Raw genomic sequence first — 15769 nt, 5'->3', positions numbered from 1 at the left:
AGGCCCAACCTGTAGACTGACTTCCCAGCTTGATGTCAACCCTGTCTCATCACTGTAGACTTCCTTGAGGATCGCTGGTACATGTCTGGCTCTGGTTATCCTCACCAGAGCTGATCCTGCCACTGACCTGTGGATTGACTTCCCAGCTTGACCTGTCTCATTGCCTTGAACTTCCTGATGATCTAGACTCTTGGTTGAAGCTGGCTGTCATCTCTGGTCCTGCCTTGCCTCTCAGGGGCTGTGGGATGGGTCCTGGCAGTCGAAGACCCTGCCCTTCCAGCCCTATGATTGTACTTGGCTCCACTCCTTAGGGGACAGAGAGACCTACATCCACACTGACACCTGAGATGCTCAAGGAGGTTCATCAAGCCTCTCTGCTCAATTACTTTTCTCATTATGAAGGATGCTGGATACAATTTGTTCATCAAAAGTGTTTAAACACTGTGTTTCTCAAAGGCAGCTGCCATCATGGCTTTTTCTCTTAGGGAGAGGTATGCTTTTTGGTAGCACGTCTAGTTTTCCACGCAGGTCCCACCTAACCAAGAAAAAAACAGCTCCAGATTCCAGTTGGATGGTGTGTCTTTGCCTCCTCCATCTCAGTGAGTGAAATCTGTGAGTCCAGATGTTTTTCCCACTCTCTGATCCCACAGTCCCTTAGCAACACTGGCAATATTTGTTTGTATGGATAAAGAAGCACATTAAGAATTAGATAGGTTTGAGCACAGAGTTTTTCCTGTGGAAGGACCTGTTTCCAATAGCAGAGGTTTCCACTCAGCATGTTGAATTTCAGGCCATTGTTAAAGAGTCACTTTCCATCATATTCATTAAAGATAGATTTTTCTCCAGAGGTGATGGTATAATTCCATCTAAACCATCTGAATGGTTCCTTACCTGTCCTGACAAGATCTTTCTGAAAAAATGTGATACACAAATTATTAGCCAGAATTTTTACCTGGCAAAAGCGAAGTTACTGAGATAATCTGATCTCTGTTCTATTGTGGTAGTGTGTGGATTTATGTATCTTTTGAGGAGACATGTTGAAATATCTACCAGATTTTCTACTTACTGCCACAGCTTGCCATTAACAGGGCTTGAAGATCTTACCAAAGACAGGAAAGCCAGGAGGGACCACAGTGATCTCTGGATTGACCAGAGTAACGCATGCTATAGGATTGCCTTGATTTAATTGCTCACATGTATGTTTTAGAGAGACATCTAATCTTGCTGTTAAGAGTGACAGAAAATACAGCAACCTCTTAAGGTAATTATTTTGATGAATTATTACCCTCATTAAACTAAGACTAAAATTATCCAGCTGTAGCTTTCAGACACTGATCCTATTTATAACTTTGTCTGCTAGGTGAAGGAGGGCTAAGTTACCAAATTCCTGTCCTTTCTAGACCTTTGTATAGCCTGCTGTCAAGTCACTTCATAGTGACTAACCTCCCAGTTAAGCCAAAAGAGTGACTTGGTGTTTCCTTTGTAAGGTATGCTGTTCTTGTCCTTTATTTATCCTTTTGTCTTCTCATCTGAATATTCTCAGGTCTGTTAACCACCTTTGTGCAGGGCACGCACCGGCACTGGGTCTAGTGAAGGAATGAGAGCTAACATTGTCTTCCTGATCCCATTTGAAAGTGCCCTGGTTGCATACCCAAAGAGTTCCTCGGTCTCTCTAGCTATGTCATTGCCCTAGGAGCTCCTCTACAGCCATGATGACCAAGCACAGCAATGAATTAAGCTCTTTTTCCTGCTGCCAAGGCAGAGTCCCCCATTTTTAAATATCACCTGTGTCATCTGTATTCTTTAGCACACCATGTGCCGCTCTGTGTGGCTGTAGCACAGTGCACTCTGTTTACCAAGTGACTGAGGTCACTGAGTGAGACTTGCCCTCTACATTACTCCTCTCCTGCCCTCCCTTCTCCAGTATGTCAGCTTCGACTGGGCATATCCCAGATGCTTTCTGAGAAAGTTTAAAAAACTTCATAGCAGCAGTTATGGGATCATCTGTCCACAATGCTGTCTCCAATCTTGCTGTCTAGCTGCAGATTTTGAGGCAGGAGGTTTTTGTAACCATTCAGCAACTCAGTATTTTCATTTTTGGAAGTATCTTTAACTTGGCCTTTTCATCAGCCTGAGGCAGTGAGTTTCACAGTGAAGATGACTTTTCAAGAACAGAAAAAAGGAGCTATGTGATCATCTCTACCTGTGTTGCTTAGTCTTCAGAGGGAATTCATCATCTGATGAACTAAAGAGTAAAACTTACTTTTCAATGAATTATTAGCATCCTCCAGACTGCTAGAACTAATATTCTTTGGTCTGTCTTGCCTTGCTGGCTCAAACTCTGTCTCTGTCTAGTGTCAAATGGAGCAGCCTTCTCTCTAGGGCCTGAATTTGAAGACATACTATTTGTTTAAGTTGGGAGGAAAAAGAAGTAATTTTGGAGGTCTTCATAGCACTGAGACTTTTTTCTTCTGCTCTCAAGAGAGCAGTATCTGGACTGCAGAGGATTTGCAGTGATGTTCCTTCTTTGTTTCTGACACTGAATAGTTGGCTGATTGCTACTTCTCTTGGTATGGACAGGGAATAAAGCAGCAATTGGTGGGAATGGGCCTCGTGGGAAACTGGGTGATACATAAGCAGGAAATTGTCATATCTGACTACGTTTTTGCTGGCAGTTTGGCAGCAACTGGAGGAGGATTATCCATGGAGATTGGAAGGAAGTATAGGAAGCAAAAGCAAGCCTGCCTGTGAGAAAACCTAGTGCAGAATCTCCTGCAGAAGTATACTAACATTTACCAGAAATGTCATCTTGAATCTGTGTATCAGATCAAGTGAAAGAAAAAACTGTTTCCTTTGAGTATCTTTTTGCAAGCCGCTTTGAATCCTCACTCTCCAGTGCTGCTGACTGCTGACACAGAAGATGAGAGCAGTTCACATTCAAGGTCTCTAATGTCTCATGGGAGTTTGGAAATGAGCATCCAGTCCCAGGCTGGGTGACTTTTCTCCTCCCGTGTTTTAGAGTCAGGCTGTTGTGCTGCCATGGCAGTCCACGATGGAGAACTACTCAATGTGGTTAAGTATTTCTTAATTATACTGTATAGAATGAACAGGTGCTAGTGTTGCCCATCCAACTTCAGGCATCCTAAAATATCACTATAATTCTATAGAAATCACTGGTAAAAAGCTTGGACTGTGGGTTATGTGAGCCTTGTTTCTTAGTGATTCTTCATTGTAGATGGTTGGAGTGGGACTTGGGCTTCAGGAGCCATATCCAAATTTCTGTGGAAGAAGCCACTGAGGAATGAAGGCGGTGGTTAGGTGGTTTCTCTGTTTTTGTAATTGTTTTATAATCCATGTGGCCTAGACAAAGGGCTGTTCTCCCGAAGGTTTTTCATATGACTTTTGGCATTGAAAATTCCTGGTGATCCTCACTGTGCATTGCAGAGACCAAAATGTAGATACATTCAAAGAGCATATCCCAGTAATACTCTCAATTTTTCCACATGTCACCAGAACTTGTCTGGAGATGGGGGCCAAAGGGCTTCCCTGACTTGCAGGATGAGAACTCTGCCTCCTAATTCCCTTCCATTCCCCTTCCCTTTGTATTTGGTTAATGAGACAAGGAATGTAAATGGAGATATCTAGCATTTATGCAAGGCTCAAGTAAAAAAGATGTCAACTTCTCCCTATTCAGAGCTCTGAGTATCACATTAGAAACCTGCTCACAAAATTCAAACTCTTACATACATAGAGCTGGAGGACAGCGATGCAGGTACACCCAGCCAGGCCATGGCAATCCAATAGTACTCCTGGATGGATGGGGTGATTCCTGCTGGAGGAGGAATGGGTTGGTCATGTGGCAGTTAAAGGTGTGGAAGGGAACTAACAAGCTTCAAGAATCTGTCCCCTCGGGTGAATGGGGAAAACAGTTTTGTTACATGGGATCGGTGGATCCACAATCACTGCAGGGCCCCATGCAAGGGATTCGTGAGCATGGCTGTTAGAAAGCAACCTTCCCAGAAGGCACACGATCTGGGAGCTGACTGACTGTCCAGGCACTAGTTCTGAGTGTTCATATCCAGAGTTCTCTCGATCTCCACTCTTCGTGGCAGTGAAGACACAGGCGAGCCAATCCAGCAAAAAAACACCGGCTTCAATAAACCGATGTTCTACCCTCCTGCACCGCACCCCCTCCGGTGTCCCACCGGCATCCCAATCCCAGATGTTCCGCGCTCCAAATTCTGGATCCCCAGGAAGCAAGGCCATCACAGGTACCAATTGCCTTTCTACCATCAACTTTCTTAACTGCTTAGTGTCCAATCCTGCCCTGGGTTGGCTTTTGACCCTTCCTGGACTCAGTCTGCTCCATCCATGACTGTCCCAGAAAAGCTACTCCCAGAAGCAGTTGAGAGTGTTAGATCCTTTGGCATGTTATAAATAAAAATGTACATCAGCAGTAGGTCTTTATAACCTCCTCCCAGAGACAAGTTGGGGTTTTTTAAGCATCATGCTAATCACGAGGTACAAAAGACCCTGTTTCAAATCCTGGTGTCACAACCTGAGGAGAGCTTCCTGACAAGGATTGGCATAGTAGCTTGTCAGGTATGGGGATTTTTGTTTGTTTTTCAGCTTTGTTTGGCATTTAGTGTTTGTTTCCCTCAAGCCAGTATTTTCAGGGCTAGGCCTGTGCCTGAGGAAGTTAAATGGAGTACAGGTGTTTTCACAGTGCTCCACTCCCCACAGGAACCACCAAGAGATGAACTGGGCTCCAGCAGCAAAACTAATGGTACAGAACCATGACAGAGGTGTTAGAACACTCGTTAAGATTGATCCTCCCATAGTCCCTGTTTCCTCCTTCCAAGCAAGATCAAACCTTAAAAAAGCAAAGAGCACTGAAAAAAAACTACTAATAAATAGGATGTGAGACATAGCGTTCATATGTCCAGGCAGCAGGGAAGCACTCTCTTAAATCTGTGGGATTGGTAGATACATATTCCGTCCCATACAGAAGAAGGGCTGGTTAATCAGCTGGTGTTTAAACACCTCTGAAATGTCTGACATGGACAGATGCGGAGTAGCAGAGGTGGCTGTGGTGGGAGAGGGCACAGGACACTGAACAAGGATGCTTTTTGTTAGATAACACACGTCTGCAGCTACCAGATGTTGCAGTGAGCGACCTGTCTGCTTACAGCTTGCGAGTCCTGAGATTCCATATTGTTATTGCACCTCTTAAACATATATATGATTTTATTACTAATTTGAGGTCCGTCCAGTTCAATCAGGTTACAAGTTAAAGCTGAGAAACCTTTTTCATTATTTACTTAAACTTGCAACAACTTCTTCCAGTTTCACGTCTCTCACAAAAGTGGAACTATGGGGAGCCTTCCTGGGTCAGAGGTCAGATTCATCTGAGCAGTAACTGGGAGATGTTTTTTGTAAAGGCACTTTTTTCCCCAGCTTCTCTAATCAAAAAGTGTATCAGTACATTGGGTAAAAACTTTTGAGCTTTTCTCTTCCTGTATGGAGGAAGGAATCACATGATGCTTGAGCCTGGTAGATTGATCTTTAAGAAACTATTATTAGTCTGGGGGTCCTACCCTGTTAATCTGGTGGCGTCACTTCCGTGGTGTCTTTCAAGGCAGTGTCTTGTACAAATGCAATCTGAGCAGCTTCTTGAATGTCTGGTACAAATGCATTGACCATAACACCTATTAGGAAGACAGTCTCCAGAAGGGATGCCTTCCGAGTGCTGCGGTTAGAGACGTTTCACATGGGCCTGGATATTGCCAGAGACAGTGGAGTACCACTCCTCTGATGGTGTTCGCACAGACACTTAGTAGAGTGGCACTTTGTCTGTACAGATAATTTTGCTTTGCATGCAAAATGTTCAGGTATGAGGAGAGAGAACTTGTGTCAACTGCCCTCTCCTCTGTGGGAAGGACACAGTAAGTCCAAGGAGGTGCATTAAACCAATTTTTTCTTATTGCCAGACGTGGAGGTGGGGGGTGGGGTGGGAGGGAGGGAGTGGAAATAATAAGAGGATGAGGACAAAACTACCATGCAAATTTTTTCCAAATGTTTTTGGAGACCTCCAATTCACTTCCACTTGTGACATAAATCAGGATTTGAACCTGGGTCTCTTGGGGGATAGGTTGTCTTAATCATTTTGTCATAGTCTCTTTTTTCCCACTGTGCCATCTGATTTTGTAGTTACTTAAGGCCTCTCATTACTATTACTTATCTGTCAAAGGGGGTGGACTTAGCTAATGTCTCCAGTTCCTCTGTTTTATGTGATTCTGTTTTAACTGATTTGACTGCATAAGTTCTCCTGTTCTCCTGCATTTTAGAAAGAGTCAGGAAGGTAGCAAATTGAGAAGCCTGCTCAGGACTTGGAAGAGTCCACTAAGGATTGACTGGACCAAAATTCATGGGCTGGGAGCTTCACGCAGTTCAGGTCTTTTCTAGCCACATCAGACATAAAGCCCGTGTGTCTGGGACGTTTCAGCACAGGGAGGCTGTGAGGCTGCAGGGAGCTGGGACTTCTTTATGAAAGTCATGACAGCAGTTCTGACTACTCCAGTGGTCTGCAGCAATATGTAATGAAATAATGATCTGATACCATTTTCAACACCCCTGAAAGCCTTCTGTCCCCCAGCTCCCTCACTATGCAATTTGCGTGCTGCTGAGCCCAGCAGAGCCTTCCTAAGTCATGTTCAGATGAACCCATTGAGTGACAGTGGACTCCATGAATGAGTCCACATATGGGAAGAGTCCATACAGCATAGACCATACACAGTTTGGCCAGTTCACCTTTCATTTTATTTATTTGTAGTTCATCCCTTGAGTCACTACAGTAAATACATTTTAAATACATTGGCCCAGATACTGCAAACTTAGTTGAGATGAGTCAAGACCTCACAATATTTGTACTGTTGAACTTGTGCTGAGGGACACCAGCATGAGGAGGATGGGAGACACATCAGCTGTGCTGTACAGGGACGTTTCAGGACACTGCAGCTACTGCCAGAGTCAGAAACCACCTCTGCACACTGGAGGAGGCGTGACAGTTACTGGGAAATTGCCCTGTGCTGTTGCTGAAGTGTGTGAAGCAAGTGAACTGCCAAGAGTACTGGCTGGCAGCACGCTGCAGAGGAGCAGAGCCTGCCTGCTTGGCCCTGGGGAGGGGCGTGGTAGTGAGCTCACCGTTGGAAAGCACAGAGGGCCAGAGAATATACCACAGCTTTTCCAGACATCATGGGCAGGCTCTGAGACAGCCAGTCAGGGGGAGCTGACAGTGCTTCTGTAGGTGACACTCTACATGCTGTGATGAGGACCCAAGTTCAATCTGCAGACCATCTGTGCCAGAGGCTTTAAGGGCTGCTTATTGCCTTAAGGAAGAGTAAGATAAGGGTTGGGTTTTTTTGCAGGGGAGGAAGCCATGACCCTTCTGGTTCAGTCAGGACTGGTGTTCCTGGGCTCCCTAAGAGCCAATCCAGGCCACCTCAGCCAGAAGGCATTCAAGAAAAATATCTACCTGTTATCCCTTCAATGAATCTGGCCCATTTGCCTCCAAAACGAGGTATTTGACCTTTCTGCTGTATTCAGGGTATGCAATTATGTGGCACAGGAGCATGTTGTCTTGCCTCCTGTCTGTGTGGTTCTGCATCCACTATTGACCAGTCACCATCCTTGCTTTGTTCTCCACCCAGCAGAAAGCGCTTTCAGCAGGAGAGTGGAAGGCAAAGCGCAAAACAACTTTGAAGAAACAAACAGCAATTCTCAGAACTCCAGCGGTAAGTGTGTTCACTCCTTCCTGCTGTTGCTTACCACGTCCTTCTTCAGAGCAGGATTCAGCTGTGATCGGTGATTATATATTTGGGGTACCTTCTTTAAGCTTGCAGGCAGCTAGTCCTTCTGGGGTAGTGCCCTCTTCTCACTCCTTTCCAGGTTCCTGGCACTCCAAGCCTGTAAAAAAGGTGATATGGGCATCCTGCTCCCAAGGTCCAGATACTTCAGCATAGATTTTTCAGTGGGTAGCAAAGGTGTAGAGAAGGGGAATATGGGGGGAGATAAAGCAGGACTCATTCCTTGTCTGTGCATCAGTGAAGTCCTTGTGAAGCAAAGCCATTTGCCACAAGCAAGAGAAGTTTGAGGACTATGAATAGAACAGCAGTTTGCATACTACAGTGGTGCTCAATGTGGCAGTTTATTTACACATCACTGTAACCAGAGTCCAGCTGTTTGCAAGTTCACTACATGGAGGTCACAGCGTACCAGATGTGTAGATGTGGGACCAAAATACATGTGCTTTAAGGAATTAAAATTTACTCCACTTCTGGAGTTCCCGTGGGGTTTTAAGTCCAAGTGGTAGTAACTAAACATGACCACTGGCCTAGACAATTTTGATTAGGTACACCATTTATAGAGTTTTCTTTACAAGATTTTTATCCTGCCAATGTATTCCCCTGCCTTCAAGTGGGACACTGCCATTCTGTTATGCTCCCTAACTGGAGCATAACAGACAGACCAGATGAAACATAATTTTGGCATCTTGATGCAGAGATAAGTAACGTGCCAGCAGAAAAGGCTGAGCCTTCCTCCATTCCCCATTCAAGAGTACCAAATCTGGAATGCACAGGTAAGGGAAGGGATTTCTCCCTGGAGCAGGTTACACGGTGTTGTTGTGAGGGTTTATGTCTGCCTGTGAAGCAAATGAGGGGCTTTCTGGAACCATGTTGAAAAGGAATGACATGGTGTTAGAAAACCCATGTGCAGTATCAGAGTGGGTGATAGTGAATGGGGAAGAAGTTGTTTGTTACTAAAATACTGCATGTTATGTTTTGGGGAACAATCCTGTACTAATCCAAGCATTCACCACAATTACAGCTGTTCATTCGGGGACAGAAAAACCTAAAGAAAAGAGGTGTAAGCAGAACCCATCAGGTGAGCTTGTCTCTGTGTTTCAGGCCCTTGTACTCTTTAGTCCTGTTCCACTTGGGTAGCAGCAGTCAGGAGTCCTTAGGGGCTGGCCAAGTCTGTCTTCAGTCAGCCCAACCAGGCTGTTAGACATGACACAAAACAGCATAGTTCACTGACTGCCAAGAGTTACTAGCCTGACTTGCTGCTCTGAAAGTGGCCTCTTGCCTCTCAGCAGGTCTGCTCCTCGTACCTTGTCTTCTGTGGTAGTATGAGTGGTTTGAAGGGTTTCAAAGACTTTAAGTACATGTCTTTAAATGTCAATATAGCATTTGGGTTCCTGACTCCTCTGGGGCCCTTTGAAAGCAGCAGCCTCAGATTGTTCCTTTTTTATTCCTGTAAGCCCTGTATAACCTACAGAGGAGGGACAGAATTATCTTCCTTCATATCAAACAGCTTTTTTCCTAAAGCCAAGAAAGCTGCATTATAAAACCTTCCAGCTGCAAACCTCCTATTAGTTTTGCAGAAGAGGAAATGAACCTGTAGCGTGGGAGGGGGGTCCAGGAACCACTGACAAGAAGCACACACAAAGAAAGGGTAACTATTGAATAGTCCCAAGACTTTAGTTCTGTCTGAGCTGCTATTAAATACTGACCCATTGTTGCTGTGACACATCTCACAGATTCTCCCTGCCATCTCCTTGTACCAGCTCACATCACACTCATCCTTCTGAATCTATCTGAACTGCAACATTTAAAGCGCATGAGTACAAGCTCACAGTAAGAATCAAAACAAAGCCAGAAATTCTTAGAAATTGAGCAGTGAGTTTCATATGATTTGCTCATCTTATTTCATTGTAAGAAGTGTTTCTGTCTGCACCACATGTATGGTCAATTTATTTTAGTGGCTTAATCTAGGGCCTGGCAGGTTGCAGGGTTGTTGCAAGGTGCTCACCTAAACTTTTGTTTGAGCCAGGAAAGCTGAGGAACTTGAACTGCTCAGGGCTGGTTTGAGGGGAGTTGGGCTCTGGTTGGAAGCAGTTCTTTTCTGCATTAAGCAGCTGACACACTCCTCAAAGCCAGACTGGTGCATGTATAAACTTCTTGCCTTTTCTCCCTTCCCTTATCTGTCGTGCATCCTCTTTTCTTCCTCAGCCCTGTTTTCCCCCTGGACTTCATCTTTGTGCTGCTTCCTATGTGTCCCGTTCAGTGCTCTTTTCCAGCTCTTGCACCAAGCCATTTCTTCTCTTTTGTCTCTTCATGTTCTCAGGAGTCAGTCTAAATGTTCTCATTGATAGCAGCCTGAGTGAGCATCACCATGTCACACTATGAATGGCACTGGTGATTAGAGAGCCCATGGAAAGCTCTGCAGGCATCTGCATGCTTGATTGTCCAAGCAGAACTCTCAGTAACTTCCTCTTTGAAGAGCTGACATGTCATTACCTCCCTGTTTTCCTTCTTTCCATGGCTGTGTTTCAGGAGGTAGGACAAACTGTGTGGTTCAGTGTTCATGTGTGATGTGAACTCTTAAGAGTAATTCTGGCATTGCTGGCTTGTCCTCTCCTGTGCTCCAGCCAACAGATTTTGAACAGGCAGGGAAGCAGCTGGTGATAATGTGGTTGAGAATGACAGAAGGACAGACACTTCTGTCCACCCCACTCCCATCTGCTGCTGATCACCAAACTCCTGCTGCTGTAAAGCGTAGTCCTCAGGTGTGGGAGGTAAATGTAGGTCCTGGCTGAGCAGCCTGAGAGCTGTGTGGCTTAGCCTTGTTAAATGCTTGATTCCCTGTACCACTTGCTCTTTGTGGATGTGAGTTTTGTGTCACAGGCTCAGTTATAATGATATCAGAGAAGCAGGGTTGGTTTGGTTTTTTTTAGGCCACCCAGTCTAAATTATATTCTTCTGCTGTGTCACTGTCCTGACTTGCAGTGCCACAGACTGCTTCATGTCTAGAGTGAGGGAGAGGACAAGCAGAGCAGGAAAGTCAGCAACTAAAGCCACCTAAAATAGACTTGGATGCAATGCTGTAGGGAGTCTTAAGTGGGAATAAGACACTTAGAATGGAAAATGTTGGATTTCAGATGTCTCTTCCCTATGCACAGCCCCAGTCCTGGTCATAGGTATCTGGTATCCTTATCTGAGTAACCTGGTATCTTGCTGCCCATAAAACAGTTCCTGTTCTGCATGGCAATCACTGCCTTGTGGCTGCATTTGAGTCCCATCTACCAGCAGAAGATCCGTCTCCCAGCAGGGCGTGATGGAGCCACAGAGTGGATGAAGAAGGACTGTTGAGCTGCCACCCACCTCGTGACTGGGAGAATGTCCTTTATATTAATGGGAAACAGGCTCCACAGCCCCTTAAACTTGCTTTTTGATGAAACCTGGAGGTTTCACAGTGCTTTAAAAATAGTATCTGCTAAAATGTGCGGATTGCTTCCTTGTGCCACCTCTGGAGCACAGGCAGCCAACGCAGAGGTCCCAAGTCACGTGAAGCTTGTGATTATTCACTGCTGAACTAAGCAAGGTCTAGAAAACAGGGACATGACCTGATCCTGAAAGATGGAATTGGCTTGTTGCGATGTGTGAGCTGTTAATTACCTAAGATGCTGTAAAGCTGCTTTCAAGAAAACACTCCTTGGTGGTGGTCATTTTGCAGACTGTTGGCATGTGCAGTGGTCTTCTGTACTAAATTCTCAAGAGGCCAAAGAATATTTGAAGGGCAGCTTGTGAAATTCTCTTCTTGCAAATGCTAGTCACTATCAGCCTGAGCATGGAAGGGAAAAGCCCCAGAAAGGGGCAAATACATGCATTGTGTTCAATAGTGAAGGCTTGCTGCCCTCCTCTTCCACCGTGCGGAGCTGGAGTGCGTGGAGCAGCATTTGAGTGGGACTCTGCAGACTTGGCCCTGCAGTGATTTAGTGTGTAACCACACATGTTTTGTCCCAAGCTTTCAGATCTTTCCATTGTCTCACTTTTTGTCTTGACTTTAGAAAGCCTCAGGGGCAACGACCATCTCTAACTTAGTGTTTACAGCATAATCCAGCCTTGATCTGTTTTGGATGCTATAGGTGACTCCTTAGTAAAATGAATAATTTGCAGTTGCACCACCTGTGGGCCAAGAGGGATGAAGGAAATCATGAGACTTCAAGAAGGAAAAAAACAAAACAAAAAGGGAAAAAAAAAAGGTCTTTCGTTTAGATACCTTAAAATACAGCCATCAAAACTAAAAAACTAATTGAAATTGACAGTATTTGTTGATGTCTAAACTCGCTAGACATTATGAATGTGAAAGAAAAAACATTTAAAATTATGTAGGGAATTGGGAAATATTTTTAACTTTCAAGACTGATTTAAGCTGTATAAATATGTCTCAATTTCATCTGCTGCATTAGGTAACTATTACTGTCATAAGTTCCAGGGGAGCGACTTCTAGCATTTGCAGTTTTTAAAATGTCAGTACTTTTCATTCATATTTACACAATGAAGCTTTTCTTTCCAACAGAGTTTATTTCAGACTGGGTAGAGGGGCAAGAGAAATATCTTCTTTTTTGAATCAGTTCATGCTAAGATGAAGTGAGATTGAGACCAAAAAAAGTCAATTTCCTCCTTTCAATTTAGAAGTAAAAATTTTTGGAAAAGACTGAGAAGTGCCAGTTCTCAAAATTTAAAGGACATGGGCCAAATTTTAAACATGCAGTTAGTGAAATTTTCAGAAATGACGGACTTTCTAGTCTGTCATTTCCTGATGTTACGTGCTATATTTCTTTTTAGTGAATCAGTTCTAAGTACAAAACATTTTTCAGTGCTGCACTTTATTTTTCTATGTGTGCAGCACCCTTAAGAGTTATATTTAGCTAGGAAAATGTACATAAGCAGCATCCTACAATATATTATCGTTCCTATTTCCCATCCAGTTGTAGCATGGAACTATTTCAAGCAGGATAATTAGAAATGTCTCACTCACCACTTGCCACATAAACCCAGTATTTTTAGCATGTGTTAAACAGGGTAGTCTCTGAAACAGAAATAGGTAGTATGTCTTTCTTGCTTAGCAACTGAGGAGAACTAACCTTTAGTTTTATGGAAAGCAGCAAAAAAGGCAAAGTGCAAATCAGCATTAAACTCATGATTTAAATCTCTTCTGAAGCTTTGTTTGGTGGTGATGGGAGCAGGCATGATGTCTGGTGGAGTCCCCTGTGCAAATTCTGTTGCAGTAACAGTAGCCCTTACAATGCCAGCTCCCCTAGTGCACCCGAATGGAAGGCCAGACTAAGAGTCTTAGCAGTGACTACTGCCAAACTTGTGTCCAAAAGAGCTGTTTTGCACTGAAAGTGCAGGTGGTCATGGTGCACATATGGGGGGAGTCAGCTAGGTGTGTTACAAACACTGGGATCTTCCTTCTCCTCTGTCGCTGGCCATACATCCTCTTCTGCAGTTTCTTTGTAGTCGTGATCATATAGCATATAGGTTGGATTTCTTCTGGGAAGATATGACTTCTAGGCTAGGATTTTTGGTGGGTGAGTGCAGCTTTAATGCTTGGGGCATAATAATTCTTGATTATTGATTACAGTCTGATGTTAGCACAGCCAGTCCCTACGCCTCTACCCCCGGGGATGCACCCAACTGTCTTACAGGTTTTGTCAACTGAACCAAAGCACAAAATACAAATCCCATTCAAGTGATTCATCTCTTGGTAAATCTCTTTCTCATCTGTTGGTTGGTTTGAGAACAGGACAAGCCCGCTACTGCTGCCTTTCCATTGAGTTGAGAGGTCCAGGTGACCAAGTTTGAGGAGTGAGGAAAAGATGGGGGAGTTGTTGTTATGTGATCTCCCACATTGTCGCAACTAACCTGTGCAGAGCACGGGCAATGCCCGTCATAGGGCAACACAATTGCACATGCACAGACTGCGTTTTCCAAGGCAGCCAAAAAATGATGTGCCCAGATGAAGGGTTACCATGAGTGCAGTTCTCATCATTAGAGTAAGAGTAACACAAGATAACTAAGAGTTGCTGTGTCCACTGGGCATTTGCATGGAATTGAGGTTTCTGGGAATTAACTGTTTACGTCTGGTGCCACATTTGTTTAAGTTGTTCCAGACTTGTCATATTGAACAGGCAACTTGCAGACAGGAAGAAAGATACCTGGGTTAAAAAAAAAACACTTAGCAACAAGTCTTTGTGAGTGATATTCTGCCAGTTGCTCAAGAGCCCTGGGTAACTAGGAAGGACATTGGGGCAAGAGTGTGAGCAGTCAGCAAAATTGGGCACAAACAGACAGCAATACGAGCTGTGGATTGCAATCTTCAAGCACAGATATTGGACTGGGCTGGAGCTGGACAGTACGTGGCAAAAAGAGTCACTGATAGAGCAATGTCTGGGCAGAAAAATGTGACCTCCTGTTTCAGTTCTGCCTGGAGAATCTACAGAGTGAAAGATTATCAAATCCCCAGAGCAAGCTGAATTATCATTAATCATTCAAACTGACACTTCTGTGACTGTTCTCAGAGTTGGTGGCTTTAGTGGAACTGTGCTGAGGCAGGGACATTACAGTGCATGGATAACAAAATGGCTCATAATATAAAGACCAGAAAAATCCCAACAGTCTTTCTTCACTTAAAATACTGTAGTAGCAATGTTTAGCAAGTGGCCTGAACTCATATTGCAGACTGACAATGGTTTTCGTATGTATAGGAAGTCAAGCATAATGAGGAGACTACTTTAGCACTTCTGGCTGGAAAGCAGCCAAAGGGTACGTTGAGAATTCATTGTGGTGTATGAAGTGGTGAACGCCACTGCTGTGTGCCTCTTCCAGATCAGGTTCAATTTCGGGGGGGACGGTAGAGTGTTGGCCCTCAAAAGCTTACTTGCCTCTGGTGTGCTGAAAGAGCCCTTTAAAGCCTGAAGCCGTGGGATGGTCCAGTGAGCATCCTTGTGTTCACTGATTAAGTACAAAGCAGAGACAGAGAGCACAAACAGTGAGACAGTGGTACCTAGAGGAGCCTGCCCTGTTCAGCTGCTCAGTAGGACCAGTTTAGGAACCATCTTCTTCCAGATACAGACCTGATCAGCTGCAACTAGCACTCTTAGTGCAACGTTGGGTAATGAACATGTGTTGGGTGTTAAGCGATCAGCAGTGTTCTGTATCCAGCTGGTGCCTTCCATGCATACCCCTTCCATAGCACTGTCTATTCATGTCTTTGCCAAGCATCATCCATGCCTTCATCTTCATTCCTTACTGGCTGGCCCTGCCAGCTGAAGCCCTGTTCAACAGCTCAGGTCGTCATCATGTTGAAATACTTAGCACGAAGGGTCACTGTGCTTGACCTATGCGGTTAATGAGTTAAGTTTTCCTTCCAAGCAAACCAGTCCGAGTCTGTCAGCCCTGAGAGCCTCATACACCGATGCATCAACTCATAACTTTGGACCTGGGGCCATTCTGTAAATGCACTGAATTGATGACTGAATATTTAACTCTAATGGTTTCTACCCTTCTGGAGGGATTTGACACTAAAGGACCTCACCTGGAAACTGTAGGAAACTGCACAGGGCCTGAGGTGCTGAGAATCACTGCTTCTGCCCCTGTGCACTGCAGATGGCCCCTGGTTGAACAAGGGCTCGTTGAGCGTGCGGGGTTTCCATTCCTTTCAGACACATCTTAAAGAGAGGCAATCTGCAAGGTGTGCTCGACAGAAAATGTCTATTCTAAGCCTGAAGTAATGTGCACTGCGTAGAAATTCTCTCCTTTGGCATACCATCCAGTGAGGCTAAAACACCCTGGTTTTCTTCCCCAGCTTCAGCTTGAGGAAGCTGCACAGTGAATCTGGGAATTTGCATCTCAGGCCCCAAAAA

At 44.6% G+C, this 15769-nt stretch overlaps 1 protein-coding gene across 7 annotated transcripts in view; it reads left to right on the top strand.

The window, feature by feature from the left end:
- ZNF618 (zinc finger protein 618) overlaps window positions 1–15769 on the top strand; it is a 160335-nt gene that overhangs the window by 121196 nt on the left and 23370 nt on the right. For 6 of the 7 annotated variants that reach the window (XM_074846611.1, XM_074846610.1, XM_074846608.1 and 3 more), the window contains 3 exons: window positions 4083–4271; window positions 7710–7793; window positions 8887–8943. In XM_074846611.1, the coding sequence (XP_074702712.1) occupies window positions 4083–4271; window positions 7710–7793; window positions 8887–8943 (330 nt within the window). The remainder of the gene's footprint in view (window positions 1–4082; window positions 4272–7709; window positions 7794–8886; window positions 8944–15769) is intronic. The other variant, XM_074846613.1, reaches the window with a different exon arrangement.

The sequence above is a fragment of the Strix aluco genome, chromosome 20, assembly GCF_031877795.1.
Source record: "Strix aluco isolate bStrAlu1 chromosome 20, bStrAlu1.hap1, whole genome shotgun sequence".
Lineage (NCBI taxonomy): Eukaryota > Metazoa > Chordata > Aves > Strigiformes > Strigidae > Strix > Strix aluco.
This window is presented reverse-complemented; position numbering and strand designations above follow the sequence as displayed.